The sequence below is a fragment of the Cyrtonyx montezumae genome, unplaced genomic scaffold (genome assembly GCF_038088225.1).
Source record: "Cyrtonyx montezumae isolate F1298 unplaced genomic scaffold, pur_monq_1.0 scaffold_21, whole genome shotgun sequence".
In the NCBI taxonomy this organism is placed as follows: domain Eukaryota; kingdom Metazoa; phylum Chordata; class Aves; order Galliformes; family Odontophoridae; genus Cyrtonyx; species Cyrtonyx montezumae.
In genome coordinates, this window is record NW_027071948.1 from 6144820 (window position 1) to 6164412 (window position 19593).

At 55.2% G+C, this 19593-nt stretch overlaps 3 protein-coding genes across 5 annotated transcripts; 2 read left to right on the forward strand and 1 right to left on the reverse strand.

Annotated features, from left to right (window-relative positions):
* The first annotated feature begins 947 nt into the window (after nt 1–947).
* On the forward strand, nt 948–4672 carry CLDN19 (claudin 19). Its single transcript, XM_065737823.1, has 5 exons — nt 948–1170; nt 2344–2508; nt 2621–2705; nt 2866–3012; nt 4325–4672. Exons 1-5 carry the CDS (start codon nt 948–950, stop codon nt 4371–4373), a joined length of 669 nt encoding a protein of 222 aa, XP_065593895.1. The 3' UTR covers nt 4374–4672.
* A 3321-nt stretch (nt 4673–7993) lies between these two features.
* On the forward strand, nt 7994–10836 carry LOC136049525 (claudin-16-like). The gene is made up of 6 exons (XM_065737824.1): nt 7994–8021; nt 9153–9274; nt 9363–9465; nt 10013–10177; nt 10290–10481; nt 10763–10836. The coding sequence occupies exons 2-6, from the start codon at nt 9161–9163 to the stop codon at nt 10834–10836; spliced, it is 648 nt and encodes a 215-aa protein (XP_065593896.1). The 5' UTR covers nt 7994–8021; nt 9153–9160.
* Nucleotides 10837–11551: 715 nt separating this feature from the next.
* Nucleotides 11552–19213, reverse strand: YBX1 (Y-box binding protein 1). Of its 3 annotated transcripts, none has more exons than XM_065738205.1 (8): nt 18894–19213; nt 18375–18438; nt 14706–14739; nt 13867–13956; nt 13399–13701; nt 13069–13151; nt 12699–12976; nt 11552–11919 (listed from the first exon to the last, which is right to left on the reverse strand). In XM_065738205.1, exons 1-7 carry the CDS (start codon nt 19051–19053, stop codon nt 12730–12732), a joined length of 981 nt encoding a protein of 326 aa, XP_065594277.1. In that variant the 5' UTR covers nt 19054–19213; the 3' UTR covers nt 11552–11919; nt 12699–12729. The 3 variants fall into 3 exon arrangements, with proteins under 3 accessions (XP_065594277.1, XP_065594276.1, XP_065594279.1); XM_065738204.1 differs by having other exon boundaries at nt 11552–11924; XM_065738207.1 differs by having other exon boundaries at nt 11552–11924; nt 12699–12964; nt 18894–19212.
* Between the last annotated feature and the right edge of the window lie 380 nt (nt 19214–19593).

Sequence of the window (19593 nt, forward strand, 5' to 3'; positions counted from 1 at the left end):
CCCGGCAGGGGGGCAGTGCTTGGGGCAGCCACCAGCTCCCTGCACAGAGCAGCCACCCAGGGCTCCGAGTCACCAAACGCTGCATGCCACCAAGGGCTCCGTGTCAGCAAGAGCTCTACACCAATGGGAGCTTTGTGCCACCACGGGCTCCCTGCCACCAAGAGCTGCATGCCATGCTCTGTGCCACCAAGGGTTCCATGTCACCAGCAGCTCCATGCCACCAAGAACTTCACACAATCAAGAGCTCCGTGCCACCCGGGCTCTGTGTCACCAAGTACTCAACATGGACTCCGTGCCACCACATAATCCATGCCACCCAGGGCTCCATAGCACTGAGAGCTCCGCACCACCAGGAGCTTCAGGTCACCAAGAGCCCCATGGCACTGAGAGCTCCATTTCAACAGGAGACCCATTCCACCAGGAGCTCTATGCCACAGAAGGCTCCGTGCCACCAAAGTGCTCCATGTCATCAAGAAATCCATGGCTCTAAGAGCTCCATACCACCAAGAGCTTCATATCTCTGAGAGCTCTGTGCCACCGAGAGCTCCTAAATCCACTCAGCCCATCCACGCTCCCGCTATGTGCCCCTCATCCTGCCAGCACACCACGGTGCCACGCTCCCGCATCCACCCCAGCAGCATCCGCAGGGCTCCGTGCCCCGGCGGCCTCGCGGGGGCTCACCTCCCCCGAGCCCAAAGCTGGGGTCGAGTGCCCCTCGACCTCCCTGGGTGTCCGCATCTCCCTTAGCCCCAGTCTCCCCCCATTCCCCACTCCGAACCCCTCTTTCTGCGGGGGGGGGGTTTCCCAGCACCTAACCCTGCCCCTAACCACCCACCTCCCACCCTCGGCCCCTCCAGCCCAGAGGAGGGGCCGACGGAGCTCGGGGCGGGACGGGGCGGGCACACCCCCGGGCAGAGCCGGGCCGGGCCGGGCGCAGCGCGGCGGCGATGGGCGGCGGAGCGCGGGAGCTGGCGGGGTACCTGGCGGCTCTGGGCGGGTGGGTGGCGGCTCTGGCGGCCGCAGCGCTGCCCCAGTGGAGACAGAGCTCGTACGCCGGGGACGCCATCATCACGGCGGTGGGGCTGCACGAAGGGCTGTGGATGAGCTGCGCGGCGCAGAGCACCGGGCAGGTGCAGTGCCGGCTCCACGACTCGCTGCTCTCCCTCGACGGTGCGTACGGAGAGAGCGGCGGGGCAATATCCCTTTCCGTCGGGGCTGAGATCCCTCTTCCAAGGGGCTGAGCTAACCCCCGTGGCTTCGAGCCCACCCGTCCTGGGTGACCGCTTCCCAGCGCGGGTCCGAGCCCCCTTAGTGCCCTTCCCACTGATCTGAGCCGTCCTGTAGGTCCCGGCCCTAACCCCCCCCTCCCCCCGCCTCGGTCCGAGCTCCCCTTCCCAGCTCTGTGGGAAGAGCCCACCTTCCCCTCGCACCTCCGAGCCCGGTGCATGTCAGAGCTCTCCTCGCTCCTCCGTGGGTCTGCGTCCTGCTATGGGTCTGAGCCCCTCTCACTTCTCTTTGTGCTCCACTCTTGCTTTGTACCCCCAGTTTGAGCCCCACTGCAGCTCATAGCCCCACTGTGTGGCTGAGCCCATCTTGTGCCCACGGGCTTAAAGCCCTCATCCTCCCCAGTCTCTGTGGGTTAGAGCCCAGTGGTGGGCATCACATCTGGGAACAGTGGCTGCATGCTGAGGACATGGCAACCCTGGGGCTGGGCACGGTGACTGGGGGCTGTGGTGCTGCTGAAATTGCAGCCAGAAGAGTGTGGAGAGAAGGAGGAAGAATGTGGTGGGGAGGAAGGGCCTCAGTGCTGAGCATGAGTTGAGCTCCCCTCGCTCCAATGAGGGTCTGCACCCTGTTGTGGGTCTGAGCCCTTCACTCTTCTCTGCGTGTTCCTGTCCTGCTTTGCATCTGTGGTTTGAGTCCCGATGTGGGTCACAGCCCCACTGTAGGTGTGAGCCCAGCTTGTGCCCATGGGTTCAGCCCCTTTGTGTGTCTTTGTCCCTGATCCCTGTGGATTTCAGCCCCACAGTGGCCACCACATGGGGACATCGCGACCCTGGGGCTGTGCACAGCATTTGGGGACGGTGCTGCTGCTGAAATTGCAGCAAGAAGAGCATGGAAGGAGGAAAAAGAGCTTGGTGGGGAGGAAGGCTGGGGACCCTGGTGTTGAGAGTAAGCTGAGGTCTCCTGGCATGATGCCCCAGGCAGAGGATCTGTGAGTGACACTACACAGCGAGGACAGGGTTAAGGATAACGTAAAGGACAGAGTGTTAAGAACAGCTTCATCCCAGCGGGAAGTGACTTCACCTTGCAGTGCCGCAAGCAGCGTGTTTCCCTCTTCAGTTCACATCCAGACCTCCCGGGCTCTCATGGTTATTTCTCTCCTCCTGGGTTTCTTCGGCATTATCGTGAGCGTCGTGGGCATGAAATGCACCAAGGTTGGAGAAGATGATCCGGTCACCAAGAGCCGCATCGCTGTTGCTGGGGGTGTCCTCTTCATCCTCTGCGGTAAGCTGCTGGGAGCTGTGGCCTCTTTGGTGCTGAAAAGCCTTGAACGGGGGGAAGTGGGGCTGTTTGGCGACGTGCTGGGCACTGCTGATACTCAGTGTTTGACACCCAGGTCTGTGCACGTTAGCGGCCGTCTCCTTGTACGCCACGCAGGTCACCTATGAGTTCTTCAGTGCCAGCACTCCGATCAACGCCAGGTAGGAGCCTGCTCGGGGACACCTGAGCCCCTGAGCATCCCACGGTGCTGCCCCGTGCTGGTTTGGGCAGCGCAGTGTGGTAGGCCGTGGTGGCACTCAGCCCTGCTCCTCTCTGCTTTTCCCACCCCCTGACTCTCTCCCCACCCGTCTCTTGCTGCAGGTACGAGTTCGGCTCAGCGCTGTTTGTCGGCTGGGGGGCCGCCAGCCTCACCGTGCTGGGGGGGTCCCTGCTGTGCTGCTCCTGCCCTGCCAAGGAGCGCCAAGGACAGCAGTACTACCGACAGTCGCAGCCTTCCACGGCCCGGGAGTATGTCTGACCCCAGCCCTGCCCTCCCTCACCCTCCCCTCCCAGGATCAGGCGCTGCCCCGGTGTTCCCATGCAGCACAGCTCACGGGCACCACCGGAGACCTTTCTCCTGCTGCGGATGCACCTGCTTCTCAGGGCTTTTCTAGGTTTTGGCACAAGCCTCTAAAATGGGCTGTTGGTCAGAATTCCCCATATCCAGCACCACCAGGCTGTGGGGGCTGCATCTCCACCCCCAGCCCCACACTGCCGGGGCTGTGGGTGGCCAGGCCATGCCCCAGTGCCTAGCAGGGGGTGGGCTGCACAGAGATGCTTTGTGCTGGGCCACCCCATCGTGTGCAGCTGTCCCCATGTGCCCCTGCATCTCCTGCAGCCTCACCCTACTGGGTTTTCCAGGGAGGAGGATGCTGCTGAGAGGTGCTGGAAGGGCTCAGTGTCCCCACATCCCAGCTTAGGTGGCTTAGGAAACATTCCTGCTCTCAGGACGCAGCTGTGCCCCGCATGGCTGCTGCCCCAAAGCAACATCTGTATTAATTGTTCTTGATGTGAGCACACAAGGAATGAAAGCACGGCAGTTTGGTGGTTGCTGGTGCTCCAGCTGAGCTCTGCTGGCTCAAATCTGAGCCGGGTGTTGTTTCTCTCCAGGCGCCTTGTTAAGCAGGAGAACAAACTAGTGTGGGCCAGGTTAAAGCAGGCAAAATGGGGACTGTGAGCACAAGCAACGGCTTGTCTTCACTGTGGTGCCCAGCGTATCTGCTTCAGTCAACTCCGAGATGGACAAACCTGTGAATTTTTGATGTCTCTGCACTGTTTCCAAATGCCCCTTCCATGATAGGATTGGTGAAGTCTTTCAGGCCCAGCAGTGCTAATTGCCACCACCTCTGTGCCCACACCGTGGCTGTTACTAACACACCAGCACTACAGTTCCTCTGTGGATCCTCTGAAGGCATGGTGCTGCCATCTGTCCGTCTGCTGGACGTGGTATTCCAGCTAAACCGCAGGAAACGAGACAGTGGAAGGGATCCAAAGAGCCTGGCTTTGTGGTTTTGCTTTTTTTTTTATTACTACTTTATAAATCCCCACTCCCCACGTAGCTGATTTCTCCCTGCTTTTGGTTTTGTTTTGTTTTGTTTTTCTGCCTGCTTTATACCCATACACTGCTCTTGCTCCTGGCTAAATGAGGCCAGCTGTCCCAAAATTAAAGGTCGGGGCAGCACCTCCCCATGCAGGAGGGGAGCAGGGTGGTCCCTGTGCTGGGGGTTGGCTTCTGTAAGGCAGGAAGGACTAACAGCCCTCTCTCTTTTTTGCATTGCAGACCCCATGTAAAAATATCGTCAGCCATCAGGGGAGAGCAGTGCTTGTAGTGTCTGCACCGTCAGGGAGATCGGTGCTTGGTTTCCCCTCAAAACACACCCCAAAGCTTCCCAGTGAGGACTGGGAAGGAAAACTGTGCTTAAAAATATGTGTATCTGAAGTGTTTTTATATAAAGAGCGCGGTGTCTTTTTGGTTTTTGTTCTTTTAATATAAACCTGTATTAACTTCTCTGTGTGACGTATGCCGTGGGAGCAGCACTGTGCTGTTTGGGATTCCTATTATTATTATTATTTTTTTCAGATTGTTTGTACTAAAAATTGTGACCCGATGGTATTAAAATATTTCTGATTACGGGCGTCCCTCTGAAGTCATCTCTTTGCCCTCCATCCAAACCTGGGCCTCTTCCCATCGCTCCTGTGCCAGTGCCGTGGGGCTGAGGTTTATCCCTGTGCCGGGCAGGGGTTTGGGCAGAGGGTGTGGGGTAAGGGGTTGTGTTTGCTGCTGGCCCCTAGGCTGGGACCACCTCCTCTCACACTGCTGGGAGATGCTGGAAATAAATGTGGCTCCTGAGAGCGGCCCGCCAGGCCTCGGGCCAACGGGAAGCAGAACTTGGCAGGAGAACACGGGCAGGTGCTATTACTTAAAACGTGGCTTCAAAGATGGCTTAATTTGAGCCTAAAGCACCTAAATGCCGTCTGCCCGGCCTGGCATCTCAGCCCTGTAGCCGTGGCCCGGGTGCTCTGCAAGGCCCTTCCCAGGCTGCGATTTAGCGTGGCTCTGTCCCAGCCGGGCCCCATCACCCCCATTCCTCAGCTCAGCCCTAAAACAAAGCGCTCACCGCAGTCGCCCCGCTGCTCCTGAAGGAGACCCGCGGGGTTTAATCTCTTTTCCAAGAAGTCAGGGCTGGGCTGCTCCTCGCTGTGCTAATTGAGCTGATTTCTGCTTTTGTGGCACCTGCTTTTCCTTGGCTCTGGGGGAGGCCCAGGAAGGTTTTGCCCAGCTCCTCTGCCTTCCTGCAGCCCCTGGCTCACAGATACACTCTGTACTCTCCCAGAACTCTGCTCTGGGGAACTGCTGTGACATTGCCACAGGCTCAGCCCCGTGGCTCTCTGGGATCAGACACCCAGGCTGGAAAAACATAAGAGAGGGGGAAAAATAGCTGAGCCACAGCAGCAATTACATGTTTGGGGGGACAAAGGCCCCCACTGTCCTCCAGACAATCCCTGGTGTGTTTTGCCCATGGCAGAGTGGAATTAAATATGGGAACAAGCTGCCAGGCTTGGGATGGCCCACAGCATTGCATGCGATGCGTGGGATCCACTGCCATCCAAATCACTAAAAAGAGCACTTCAGTGGCTCTCTGTCCCCACTCCCTCCCTCCTTTTATCTTACAAAACCAGTACGATGCAGCTCTGATCTTCATCCTATCTTCACCGACCAAGGAAATGTTCTTAATTACTGAAAGTCTGATAGATTTACCCCTCTATCTGTATCTTTTCAACGCCCAAAACATTTCAACTGAGAATCAAACAGGTGAACTCATTTCATATATAGTAAATCCACAGATTAGATGAGCAGAAAATAAAAACCTCTTGTATGTATCACCAGTGTACACGTGTGGAGAACATACCAGAATTTCAGCCATTTTGTGGATATGTAAGTAAAGTAAATAGAAAATTGCTGATATCTAAGTTGGAAAATGAGGGTATACAAATCCTGCTGGAAGATTTCTGCCTTAGTTCACCACTACAAGCACAGGTATGCTCAAGTAAAGGCTTGCCATGAGCCAAAATACCATATGAAACAGGATAATCTGAAATAAAGTCACAGTAATTACTCATGTCAAGAACCTGGGTGCCTCTGCAGGGCTGAATCTCAAGAATTTGCTATGAAGGAGTGTGCAGCACTCTGCCAAAACCCCTGTAGATCGGTACTGCAGGGGATTATTTAGAGGGAAAAATAACAATAATGAAAGTACCTCTCTTAAATACATCCCATGACTTGGAAATACATACATGGGACGTTGTTTCCCAATGACCCATGAGATGAGAGCACAGATACAGCTGACAGCCATGGGGTACAGCTTATGCTGGAGACGCTCAGAGGATGCTGCAACAAGATGCTCTGCAAGAAAGCATTTTTTCTGGGTAGTAAGGAACAAACCTGAGGTATTTGGGCAGCACGAGGCAGCTGAGGTGCTGCTTTTGAGGGTCAGCAAAAAGCCTACAAAAATGCCTCTAGCCACGTTATCTGAGCTGGAAACCACCAGAGAGGAGTGACTGTGCATAATGGCCCGGGAGCCCCCATGCAGCTGGGAAATGGACAAGTTTTACAGGCTCCATTAAGTGCCCCTGTGAGGCTGTGTCCTTTTCCTGCCTTTTCCTGCATCCCTCTCTTAAAAGCTCTGAATTCTGGGGAAGCCAGAGAGAGGATTGCACACAATCCCTTTGAACAGAACCCCAGCATCTGCTAGGGGTCCCACAGCTTCGGTTTTGCTGCCTCTGGGTTGACCTCTACCAGTCTGAAACCACTGAGATGTCACTGGGAGATGAGAAATGCTGGGCCATATCACAGCTAGGAACCTGATGGATAGCACTGCTGGTTATGAATTGCCTTCTTCCTCCTGCCACCTCCATTCCTCTGCTTCTGCTGCACCAGTGCAATGGAGCCAACACATCTCAGGCCGCTCACCCATGAGCGCTAATTAAAAGGTATGATTAAAGAAAATGGGGAATGTTTGCCCAGGACTCAGAGTCCCCCACCTGGGGAGTGTTTCTCCATGTCTCCCACAGCCTCAGCTGGTTCCCACAGGTGTCAAGATGTGATGTTTTTTGGAGGCCAACCTCTGTTTCCAGCCAATTACCACTTAACCATGAGGTCCCCCGTCGTGCCTTAGCACACAAAGCACTCTGACATGCCCTGGAGAAGCATTAAATAGCTCAGCACAGATGTGGGCATGCACTACTCTGTGGACATTGTGTTTCCATCGGGCACCTCCACGTGGGTCAGGACTGAATCCCACTTTGGGACTTCAGATGGCTGCACCCCAGTGAGGATGAGCTGGATGCTGCGATGAAGGTAAGGCTCCCCCCCCTCAGACACGGCTCAGGGTACAGTGTTGGTGGCAGGTGGATGGTTGGACTGGATGATCTTAGAGCTTTTTTCCACCCCCGATGATTCTGTATTCTGGAGGAAGGCAGACTCTTCCCACAAGTGCTCCCCACACAGCTTCCTTTTGCCCCAAATGTCATTAATTCCCTATAAAACACCTCCAAGCACAACAAAGCTAGCAGCTCCACCACCTGCTGCACCAGCCAAGGCTCCAGCAGTAAAACTAAGCTGTTTTGGAGTTACCCAAGCGCAAACAATGACTGAGCGTTTCCTCTAGAGAAGGAATTTATTTTATTTTTTTTTTTCTCAACTCAAATGGCTGAACAGATTTTCTTCAAAGCCTGCAAAACAGCCGGGGTCTTGGAGAAGGTGGAAAGGTTATGGGGAGTTAACTCAGAAGGTGGCCTGGGAGATTTAAAAAAGCTCTGTAAAGTGGGGTCTAAGTGTCTGTCAATAATAGCATCAGTAAGAAAGAGTAAAAAATAAACCCTGACGGGAACTTCTCTGCACACCGTGGTTGCAGCTTCACACAGTAAAACTTGGATTGCAAGCACACCAAAGTGGGACTCTTCTCCAGTCTTTGGAGGTATGATGTCCTCTGCTCCATACCTTGTTGTAGGGGAAGTGTTGAATCATGGCCTCAACCACTGATGGATCACCTGAGCTGAGCACTGAGTCAGCTGTGAGAGCACAGGTGAAGGCAGTGCTCCTGTGTGACCAGAAGGGATGGAGTCTGGCTCCACCTCTCCCAGACCCCATTCAAGGGCTCACCACCAAGGTGGTGGATCCCTTTCTGGAGATCACTCCTTTGGAGTTTCCCACTGTCAGCCTAGGACACGGGTAATCCTTATTTTGATTATCGTGATGGAAAGAGTCAATCTTTCAAACTGTACCATCTGTAAAATATCTCCGTTAAAATAGTTAGTATTATTCATTCTACTAACCATACACTTGTGTACAATTGCCTTCTCTGCAAAGTCCCTTCAACTCTGGCTGTGATGGAAATCAGATTATCCCATCCCCTTTGCTCTCTGAAAATGCTTTACAGCACCCGAAGGCACCCACATTAAACCACAGCAGCCCTCTTTCTTTGGGCTTGCCACTTGGGATTTGGACACCTCCGTGGGATGCTCCCATGTGCTCCAATTTGGGTGTTTCAACACTTCGTTGCTTTTCTTGAAACAGAATCACAAGGGAAGGTGGGTAATCTTTGCACTGAATCACATGATGGAAACGAGAAAATCATGAAAATCTCAGGCTATCAGGAGATACGTGCTCAAATAATGGGGTCTGACAACAGTGGCTCTTTGACAACAGTTTCCAAGCAGCTTTTGCTTCCCTGAGGGCAGTACTAAGGGCTATAGAGTTACAGAATCATCTAGGCTGGAAAATGCCCTCAAGATCACCAAGTACAACCATCAGCTTAACCTACCAGGTCCCACCACTAAACCCTGTCCTTTATAGCCATGTCCACGTGTGTCTGAAATGCCTCCAGGGTTGGGGCTCCACCTCTCCCCTGGGCAGCCAGCTCCAGTGCTTGACCACACTGCCTATAAAGAAATCCTTCCTGATATTCCATCCAGCCCTCCTCTGGCACAACTGGAGACCACCTGAGCTGCTCTTAGGGATCCAGAGGACACCCTGGCACAGGCAGTGGACAAGGTGCCTGGGAGGAGGCCAGAGCAGAGGTGGCAGGCAGCTCTGTGTTCCCTGGCAGGTGTCCCCATGAGTGCCCTCTTGCAGATGACAGCATTCGGTCTCGCTCTCCTCTCATCCCTTTTCCTCCTCCTTGCCACATGCACTGACTGCTGGATGGTGAATGCTGATGACAGCTTGGAGGTGAGTAGAGCAACTGATTCTATGATCCCTGGGGAGCAGAGGTGCTTTGGAGTGCTGTTTCTTTGAGCATCCTTTCTCCTGCATCCAGGTGAGTCACAAATGCCGGGGGCTCTGGAGAGAATGTGTCACCAACATGCAGGATGGGGTGAGGACCTGCGACCAGTATGACTCCATTTTGGCAGACCATCCAGGTAAGCCAGCACGGTCTGGAGCAGGAGCATTACCATATCAAGCAACCCATTTCCAGCACCATTTGCCTATCCACCAAATCCCTTTAACCTCTTGTGAACACCCAAGAAGGCATCACAGCTAAGAATTTTCCCTCAAGAAGGTCCTCCTTGTGAAGGGTTGACCTTGAGAAACTTGGGGCCTTGTATATATATATTTATATAAGGTGATGATGTGAGACAGTGTGATTCTGTGGACAAAGAGTCGGACACTGAAGAAGGGAACAAGAAGTTAGAGTGGAGCAAGTGGGGATTTGGGGCTTTGCAGGGAGAAATCACACCACAGGAGATTCCCAGTCATAGAATGGGAATTTGGAGGGGACCTCGCAGGGCACCGAGCTCCATCTCCCTGCCCTTGGGCTGTGTTGCCAGCCACCACGCCAGGCTGCCCAGGGCTCTGTCCAGCAATGAGCTGTGTAAGGCCAGGAGGGACATAGGCAGCAATCTGGAGTGGGAACACCACTTCCTCTGACCACTCCTCAGTTGCTTTTCTGCTTTTTGTTCTCCCCAGTGAAGATTGTGGTGACACGAACGCTGCTGATCGCAGCGGACCTCCTGGTGGGCCTGGCTTTGGCTACCCTGCTCCTTGGGCTCGACTGCATCAAATTCCTCAAGGAAGAACCTCGTGTCAAACTGAAGATGTGCCATGGGGCTGGAGTCATCCTCGGCATCGGGAGTGCGTGGCCAGGAGTGCTCCGGGGCACAGGGAGCCAGAGGAGCTCCCTCAGAGGGGTTCTGGGAAATAGGAGATCCTGTGGCTCGCTCTTAACTGCCCCCGTTCCTCCTAGGTATCCTGGGTCTCGTGGGCTCCGTGTGGTACGCAGTGGACGTGTACGTGGAGAGGGCCATGCTGGTGTCCCACAATCTCTTCCTGGGGGTCCATTATGATTTTGGGTGGTCCTGCTGGCTGGGGATGGCTGGCTCAACGGGCTGCTTCGTGGCATCCGTCCTGCTCACCTGCTGCCTCCACGCTCACACAGGTCAGTCTGTTGTCCCAGGCCACCCCATTGCACATCAAGTCCTGCAGGGATGCATACGTGGGGTGGACAACTCGGAGGGTGCAGGCACTTCTTGCAGGCTGCAGGCAAAGGAAGGGCAGCTGGCGTTTGCACCCTGGCTGGGAGGGCTGCGTCACCAAGCAGAGCCCACAGTTTGGGCACAGAAATGCTCCATCCCCACCCGGGGTATCTCTGTGTCACATCTCCACGGCACAGCCATGCAGGGCAGCAGTGACCCCGCAGCCCTGGCTCTCTCCCACCAGCCCCCAGCCCCCCCCAGGGACCCCAGCACCGAGCTGGCACCAGCAAGATGTACACCATGAACTCCCGTGTGTGACGGGCGGCAGCTCCTCCTGCATGCAGCCCGGCTCGGACAGTCCCACCCCATTAAACCTTCGTGGGACAGCTCTGCCACGCCACACACAGGATGCTGAAAGCCTCGGGCAACAGCGATAGAATCAGAAGGGACATTTGGAGGTGATCTTTTCCAACTCCCCTGCATTGATCGGTGTACAGCCGCTGTGGGCGCAGCAAAGCAGCTCTCATCGCAGGGGTGTAACCAAGAGCCCCATCTGCACAGAGCAACACTGACTCCACGCGGCTGCCGGCCCGGCAGAGCAGCACAACACTGCCCCACACCGCACAGCGCTGCCCCACACCGCACAACGCTGCCCCACACCGCCCGTGCTCTCAGCGGTTTGTGCTCACGGTGGAGCCGCTGCCCGGAGCAGTGACGTTCCTGTGTCACTGCAGTGTACAAATGCAGTCTGAAAGTAAGAGGTGCTCTCCCTACAGAGCTGCGTTTTGATGTCCACACATAAAGGATTGTTTCCCAAACTGATTATTACCCTTCTTCACCCACAAAGCACTTTGGAAAGAACCAGAACCCCAAACCCACACCCGTGGCTGAGACATCTCCCCTGCCTGAAGCTCAGCAGCTCCAATATCTGAATACATAATGCTGAGAAATGAGAGCAGCTCTTCCAGAGCCCTCCCCGCACTCAGCTCACACCACCACACAGAGGAGGACAGGAAGAACCGAGCACACACCATTGTTAACTTTAAGACCTTTATTAACAGATGCTTGCAGTTTGACTTGAAAAAATCAGGTGTATTTTTCATACAAATTAAAAATGAGGTTCTTAAAAATCTCAACTTGACCAGATATGAAACAATTTAAAAACCTTTAAAGGTGTATTGAGAAAAAACAGACTTTTAAAAAACATGTTTGTTTCCAAAAGGAGATTTCTTCAGGTAAAAATAATAAAAACCCCATGCTGCATAGATAATGCAGATAGTTCTAGTAATCTGGTCAACAGCAAAAAGCAAGCACTTAAGGTCTTCAGCTCCAATTCTTTTGTTCATTTCTTATTGCTGGAATTTCATTTTCTTTTCATTTCTTAACTCTTTTCTTTGATGACTAAACTGAAAGAAAGAGAAACAGAGGACAGTCAGACAGATTGTCACATGGATGTTGGGCACCACAGGAGAAAGGAGATGCTCCTGCACACAGCGTGGCTCCATCTCCCACCTCCCCGAGAACACTGCTCAGTGCTGCTCAGAGCACTCCCCTGAGCCCACAGGGCAGCTCTGAGTTGCACAGGAGACGGCTGCAGCTGTTCCAGCTGTGCCGTACAGCAGCTGAACACATTAACACCCTCACCAGAGCTTCCTGGCTCCAGCAGAGCTTTGAAAGCAAAGAACCGGTGTATATATGACAGCACAGCAGTGACCCCCAGCCCACCCCACAAACCCCAACCAGTGCCTGCAGAGCACACCTCAACCACAGAGTGCACAGGCAGGTGAGAAGCTGCCACCACTGCTCCTGTAAATTCACCACCCATTCATGAGAAATGGACGTGGAGAGGTGGCAAAGCCAGGCAGCCCTCGGGGCAGGGCCATCACAGCCACCATGCTGGCAGCCACGGCTAACTCCTAGTGCCTGTGCACGTCTGCAGAGTGCTTTTGGGTCCCCACATCAGAATGCTACCTGTGGGTGAACCACCCCAGCAGTGAGCCATTACGGTTTTCAGGTGAGCAGTATTCCACGCATTTGTTCCACCAGGGAAAACCGAAGCCTGGCAGCAGTCCCCCCGTTTAACCGGCAAAAGCTCAGTTGGGTTGTGCAGAGCCAGCAGGCAGGGCAGCTCAGTTACAACACAGAGCCCAGCAGGCAGCACGTGGAGCACCCAGACTCACCCGGATGATGGTAGAGATGTTAAGCCGGTGTTTACTCAGCCCTGCCCTGCTCGGCCTCGGGAGCAGAGGTGTTCTCAGCTGGTGGTTCGGCTGTCTTCGTCTCTTTGCCATCTTGTGGTTTAGGGTTCTCTGGGCGTCTGCGTCTGTAGTTGAAGTTACGACGGTAGCGACGTTGAGGTGGCTGCTGACCTTGGGTCTCATCCCCTTGGTTCTCTTTATCTTCTTCGTTTCCATCCTCTCTAGGCTGTCGTTGACGAGGAGGACCCCTGAAAGTCAAGCTGGGCTTTAACCATGCAGCATCTGAGCAGCACGGTGTTCTGGCTGTGTTGCTAGGGCACAAGGCACAAGCGAGAGCCGAGCTGCAACATACCTGCGGAATCGTGGTCTGTAACCTCGATACATGTTCTGCCTGACTGCTCTGCCTTGCTCTCCTGCACCCTGGTTGTCAGCACCCTGCAAGACACGAGGCAACAGACTTCCTCAGCCAAGCAGCCAAAGCACACAGAGGGCACGCACCGCACACAGCTCTTTGCCCAAGGACACCTAACAGAACTTAACACACACGTGTGAGCACGCTCGAACGAACATCACGTCAGCATCTGCTCAGGCCTTTCATCTCACTGCTAAGCCTTACAGGGCAGATCTTGAGCACCCGCAGTTTTACCCCTCTGCTCCAAGGGAACCGCATCGTGAGCGTTACCTCCACTATCTCTCCCTGCACGGGAGGGTTGGAATACTGTGGTCGACGCCCGTAGGGCCTACGCATGTAGTAAGGTGGGTACCGCCGCCTGCGGTAGGGACGCCGCTGCTGGGCTTGGCCTTCCGGGATGTTCTCTGCTCCCTCGCTCTTCTCCCCACTCTCACTGTTCTGGTAGTTCTGCTGGTAGTTGCGTGGAGGACCCCTGCGACGCGGATATCGTCTGTAATGGTTACGGTCTGCTGCGTATTTGCTGCCTTGCACTGGAACGCCACCAGGCCCCGTCACGTTCGCTGCCTCCGCACCCTGAAGAGCGGGGAGAGCAGCAGGTAAGCCACCAGCACACATTTGCATTCCCATTTGTAAAGCAACGAGGAACCATTCATCTCCCTGGATGTCATCAGGCCTCGGCTCAAACCACAACACCACACCACGGCCTTCCCAGCCCGCTGATGCCCGAGCCGCATTTACCTTCTCTCCTTCAACCACATCAAACTCCACGGTCTCGCCGTCTCCTACGCTGCGGAGGTACTTCCTGGGGTTATTCTTCTTTATGGCAGTCTGACAACACAACATGGCAAAAATCACATCGACAGGTGCAGCAGAAAACGCTGCTCAGAGTATCTGAAGTCTGTGTGGGCTTTTCTGGGGGGAGGGAACCTATTTATTTGTTAAGACGTGCTCCTGGACAAGTCATTAAGCCACAACTGAAACTCAAAGCCAGAAGAGGTCTGTGCTTTCCTACAGCTCCAGGCTACCTGGAGCACTGCCCATACGCTTCCACTTGGAGACAGCAAATAGCCCCAAAACAGCACAAACTGTATCAGAAGTTCCTCACTAAGCACTCCCCTACTCTGTATATTCTTTTAGGTATGTGCATTGATCACAAAAGGTTATCTGGGGTTATTTTCTACGCTGCTCAGCAGCAGATTGCATTTTTGACAGTTGAGGAAAAGCCCCACAAGCACAATTCTCAGCCACGTTCCACTCAGCAAACTCATTTCTTACGAGAGCAGCAACTTCACAGATCAGTGCCAGCAACACAACTCAGGACCCTCTGTTCCCAAGGTGGAAAAAGATTCATCAAAATACACAAGTCCAGCATGTAAGCAGTGATTTTAGGGACAGGCAGGAAACCTCACAGCCACAGCTGAGCACAGCACCTTTTGTGAGAAGGCAGCCTGCATGACACACAGATCCAGCGGGGGAGTGTGACAGCTCTGCTTTCCTCTCACAACTGGTAACCCATGTGGGCTCATGCACAGCAAGTTACAGAGAGGTAACACGTTTCAGTTCCCAGCACACCTTACCTGATGGACAAACACATCTTCCTTGGTGTCATTCCTGCAAAACAATATGAAATGGAAATTCAGATGTGAAACACGCAGTGCGCTCGCCCAGTGTCACAATTCAATTGTTCAGGGGTGAAGTCAAAGCAGGGGAGCACCAGGACAAGCAGCTGTCAGCACAGCACTGCTCCCCAGCTTAGCTGTCCCCACGTTACAGCTCACTGCTTTGATACACACTTTGTCAGGGGCTGTGCAAGGTTCAGAGCTCACACTTAAGCCCTGTCAGTCATGCAGAGGGATTTTTCCCTCCCTCCCCACATGTCCCCGTACACTTCACCTCCCAACAACAGAGGCTCGAAGGAAAAACACCTGACAGCAGGCAGCCCATCGCCTGGGATAGTGCAATGGAAGATGTGACATCACAGGCTGTGAAAAGCACTGTGCACAGCCTGCTTCCCCAGCTCCAATTCCTGCAGCCTGCACCCATCAGTGTCCCACCAGCACAGCAGTGTGGCTGACAGACACACACACACACACACACACACACACACAGTGCCCAGCGAGCTTTCTGCCCTGCAGTTACACAGCACAGCCCGAGCTACCTCCACACTGCTGTGCTCACCACCAGCCTGGGGCCCCGGCCCTTGGGCTTGCTCACTCCAGCTCAGCCTCACTGCAGTGTCAGTTCAAGTCATTCCACACATCAGTGCATCAACTGCCATTGCCTTTTGTTTCCCAGAATGATTGGTTATAGGCACAGCTAGTGCTATATAAGCTTATAAGTCCCATAACTGGACTCATTCAAAGCCAGTCACTCCTTGCCACGGCTTTAATACACAGCAATGACAATTCTTTGAAAAACTCTATCTGAATTACAGCTGCCAGACAGCTCCAGCACCACACAGCCCCTTCCAAGTGGAACTGCTGCCTGCAAATACTACAGACCACAAAGCTGATGGAAATAAGTTAATCCTAAGGGCTACAGAAGGCGATCCTCAGGAAGCAGCTCAACCCCTGCCCCACGAGGCAACATCCAGAAGCTCTTACAAAGCCTAACACTTCTGTCTTCACAACGTGAGATCTCAGATGTCCCAACAACCAAAGACCGTAAGGACAGCCTGAGTGTCTGCTTTCAGCCCAGCAGTAAGCACTCACCAGTGACACTCTTCAAGTGTGGATGCTCTACACTCTTCCCAAGTCCCATTTCTGCAAGCACATCAGCTGATGTTCCATTTCTACATTCCCTTTCTACATCACAGCTCCTGCTGCAGTTCTAGCTCAATGAGTGACTCAGTTACACTGAAGTAGATCAAGGTGGAAACGTGATTCATTAAAAATTCTCCTGGTTAATTGTAAAACCCAGTGTCTGCCACAGGATTTCTGTACTAAGATAACATTTTCCAGCACCTAGGAGCAGTAAGCATGCTGCCACATGGGAATAACAATCAGCACTTTCCAAACAAAACAGGAAGCAGAGCAGGAGGTGCCCATTCCGAAAGCCTGGTGAGACAGTTAGTTTATCTGTGTGCTAGATGGTAATCTCAGTATCTTTCATCTCTCCAAAAAAAAATCCGAGAAGCAGAGATTAAGAAAGAGCAGCAAAGCCATAAATACAAAACAGCTCCAATTATGGCAATGAGCAGCTCAGCTGCTTGCACGTTCATTTATTAGGTTGACAACTGTAAGAAACAACTGACAGAACTCAAGCTAATGTTTCAAGAAATAATAATAAATGTACTTGGTACTAACACACCTACAAGCAAAGGTGAATTTAGCTCCAAAGCCAAAGTGAGCTGTGAGCAGACCCCAGAGAAGCAGGAGCTCCCGCAGCTTCCCTTGAGGTGAGCCCGAGGTATTCGGGAGCTGGGGAAATGTCCTCCAGTTCAGCTCTCATCTCTTGATAACACGAGCTCACGCTACGTTTCTCATTAGGAACAGCAACCTCAGGGATTAAACAGCTGCCAAAATAATGCAAGCAGGGAAGCCGTTCAGATGTCTTAACTAGAGCTGCTCTTGCTTCCATGCTTGACTCATGCAACAGCGTTCCAGCTATGAGTGAAATGGAAAAAAGCCTTCCCCAAAGGTAAAGCCAGTGACCTGTAGCTGTGCACACACCTACAGGAGCCCGGGGTGCTGCAGCCAGCAGCACTGACAGCTGTCTGACACCTAGCACTCAAACAGCACGTGGACAACGCACACTGGGCAGGGCTTCAAAGCTGCCCAGGAGCTCGGAGGCATAAGACCAGGCCACAGTGCAACAGACAGGTGAAAGGGCGATACTGAGGTCAAACTCTCATAAAAGCATCAGTACCAACACTTGCTTCTCTGAGGAGGGATTCCCCAGCCTCCTGTCAAACCCTGTGATGGTGGGTGTGAAGTCACCCAGCTCCCACTTCATATGCCCTTCTTCAGCTCAACGCGTGGATGGAACTTGCACAGCACTTCCCTGCTCCCCAGAGCCACGTGCTCTCACACAGGAGAGAAGCAGCAGTGACCTCCAGCAGGAAACAGCTGCCCTGGGGCCTCCCCCATCCCCAGCTCCTGGCAGAGGAACACCCTCCAGGGATTTCTATGACAACACCTTGTGGAAAGGCGGCCTCTGCAGAATCACCATCACCTGCAGGCACAGCAAACTGACTGAGGGAAGCACCACACTCTAGATCAACTGCTGTCAGAAAAAGAATCCTAACAGCACATTTCTTGAGGCCTCCTCACACTCAGTGGCCTAATGATGGATAAGAAATCTGCATTTTGCACATCACCCCTATACACTTTTCTGAGGAGCACCTGCTTTTAGGCATCCACCACTACTTTTAACCTGCATCAATGCCACTGCACTTCTACAATCACATAACTGCATGGGTTGGAATGGACTTTCTAAAGAGCAAGCCCAAGCCCCTGCTGAGGCAGATTCCCCAGAGCAGATCACACAGGTGGGCATCTAGGTGTGTCTTGAACATCTGCACAAAAGGAAACACCACCACCTATCTGGGCTGCGTGCTCCAGGGCCCCATCTGACAGCACAGCTCTCCCTCGTGCTAGTATGGAACTTCCTGTTTCTGTTCGTTGCCTCTTGTTCTGCCACGGCACACCACCAAAAACAGTCTGCCCACACTGACTTGACCCACACACTTTAGACGCTTATAAACAGTGATGAGATCTCCTCTCAGCCTTCTGCTCCCCGTGCCAAACAGCCCAGGGCTCTCAGCCTGTCATCTCATACAGGAGATGCTCCAGGCCCCAGTTGTCTCTGCAGCCCTCTGCTGGGCTCTCCCCAGCAGTTCCCAGTCTGCCTTGAACTGGGGAGCCCAGCACTGGGCCCAGTGCTCCAGAAGTGGCCTCCCCAGGGCAGAGCAGAGGGGAGAACCTCCCTCACCCTGCTGGCCACGCTCTGTGCAATGCACCCCAGGGTACTATTAGCCTTCCTGGCCAGCAGGGCACACTGCTGGTTTACACTCACCCCGTTGGCCACCGGGACATCCAGATCGGTCTCAGCAGCTCAGCCCCCAACCTGCACTGCCAGGGCAGCTCCTCCCCAGCACCAAGACCTTCTCTGAACCGCACCAGCCCGACCGCCCGCAGCGTGCCCCGAGCCGACAGCGGGACACGCCTTCAGGCAGCCCACACCACCGCGGGGCGAAGCCCCAAAGCTCAGCGCCCACCAACGCGCCCCTCCCCCACCCCGCTCACCTGTTGATGAAGCCGTAACCGTTCCGTACGTTGAACCATTTCACTGTTCCCAAAACCTTCGTTGCTGGAACGGGCGGGATGAAGGAGGATTAGAGAAGCGCGGGGCGCGGCACGTGGCGGGGCGGCGCACACAAAGGCCCCGCGTGGCGGACATCTTGAGCCGCGCCGCCCCGCCCCCACCCGCCGACACGCGGGGCCCGGCGGCGAGCGGCGCGCGCGCGCGCGGAGGGGACCAGGGGAGGGCGGGGGGAGCGGGGCCGCCGCGCGCCCAACGGCCGCCGCGCGCCCAACGGCCGCCGCGCGCCCAACGGCCGCCGCGCGCCCAACGGCCGCCGCGCGCCCAACGGCCGCCGCGCGCCCAACGGCCGCCGCGCGCCCAACGGCCGCCGCGAGGAAGCGCGCGCACAGCCCCGGGGGTGGGGATGAGGGGGGGGGGGGTGGGGATGAGGGGGGGGGGAAGGGGCGCGCGCGCCGTCCGTTGCGGCCCTCCCCCACCCCGCTGCCCGCTCCCTGCCTCACCGATGACCTTCTTGTCCCCGCCGGCGGGAGGCGCCGCCGAGGCCAGGCCGCCGCTCCCGTTCCCGCTGCCGCCGTTGGGTTTGGAGTCGACGGGGGCGGCGGTGGGGGCCGCCGCGGGGACGGGGGCGGCGGACGGCTGGGTCTCGGCCTCGCTGCTCATGGCGGCGGCTGTTCGGTGCGGACGGTGGTGGTGACTGGCTGTTTGCGCCGCCTCCCGCGGTGTGATGGTGACTGAGGCCGGCCGTGGGGGGGCTGCTCCCTGCTCCGGGCTCGCTGAGCTCCGCTCTCCGCTCCCGATACCGATCGAACTGGCCACAATGGCGGCCCGCACCGGCTAGCCACCCCGCGCGCTCCGCCCTCGGTCAACACTGTTGGCCGCTCTCTCTGCCTGTCAGACGGCGAGCCAATCCTGTAGGCCCTTCCACTCCCGGCGACGGCCGTTTCCCGAGCTCCTACTGGCCGCGCCGCCTGCCTTTCACCGTCTCCGCGCTCTTGTGCGTTCTGCCGGCGGTTGCTAGGTTTCTCTTTCCTCCCTCCTATGGCAACGCCCCGCCCCCTTGCTCTGATTGGCCACCGCCGCGGCTCGTGCGCGGCCACGCGGCGGTGTCGGTTCCCGGGAGCAGATCCGTACGCGCGCGGCCGCGGCCCCCCCTGCCCTTCGCGGTCCGGGACACGGAGCTCGGCTTGGGGTAACAGTAAA

What these genes read in the sequence shown, in the direction of transcription:
- CLDN19 (XM_065737823.1), top strand. Translation starts at nt 948, where the DNA reads ATGGGCGGCGGAGCGCGGGAGCTGGCGGGGTACCTGGCGGCTCTGGGC. An exon ending in CTCGCTGCTCTCCCTCGACG is followed by an intron (nt 1,171 to 2,343) that starts GTGCGTACGGAG and finishes TTCCCTCTTCAG; the next exon opens with TTCACATCCAGACCTCCCGG. An exon ending in CAGCCTTCCACGGCCCGGGA is followed by an intron (nt 3,013 to 4,324) that starts GTATGTCTGACC and finishes TTTGCATTGCAG; the next exon opens with ACCCCATGTAAAAATATCGT.
- LOC136049525 (XM_065737824.1), top strand. Translation starts at nt 9,161, where the DNA reads ATGAGTGCCCTCTTGCAGATGACAGCATTCGGTCTCGCTCTCCTCTCA. An exon ending in ATGCTGATGACAGCTTGGAG is followed by an intron (nt 9,275 to 9,362) that starts GTGAGTAGAGCA and finishes TCCTGCATCCAG; the next exon opens with GTGAGTCACAAATGCCGGGG. An exon ending in AGTCATCCTCGGCATCGGGA is followed by an intron (nt 10,178 to 10,289) that starts GTGCGTGGCCAG and finishes CGTTCCTCCTAG; the next exon opens with GTATCCTGGGTCTCGTGGGC.
- YBX1 (XM_065738205.1), bottom strand. Translation starts at nt 19,053, where the DNA reads ATGAGCAGCGAGGCCGAGACCCAGCCGTCCGCCGCCCCCGTCCCCGCG. An exon ending in AAGATGTGTTTGTCCATCAG is followed by an intron (nt 13,957 to 14,705) that starts GTAAGGTGTGCT and finishes TTGTGTTGTCAG; the next exon opens with ACTGCCATAAAGAAGAATAA. An exon ending in TGCAGGGAGAGATAGTGGAG is followed by an intron (nt 13,152 to 13,398) that starts GTAACGCTCACG and finishes CGTGTCTTGCAG; the next exon opens with GGTGCTGACAACCAGGGTGC.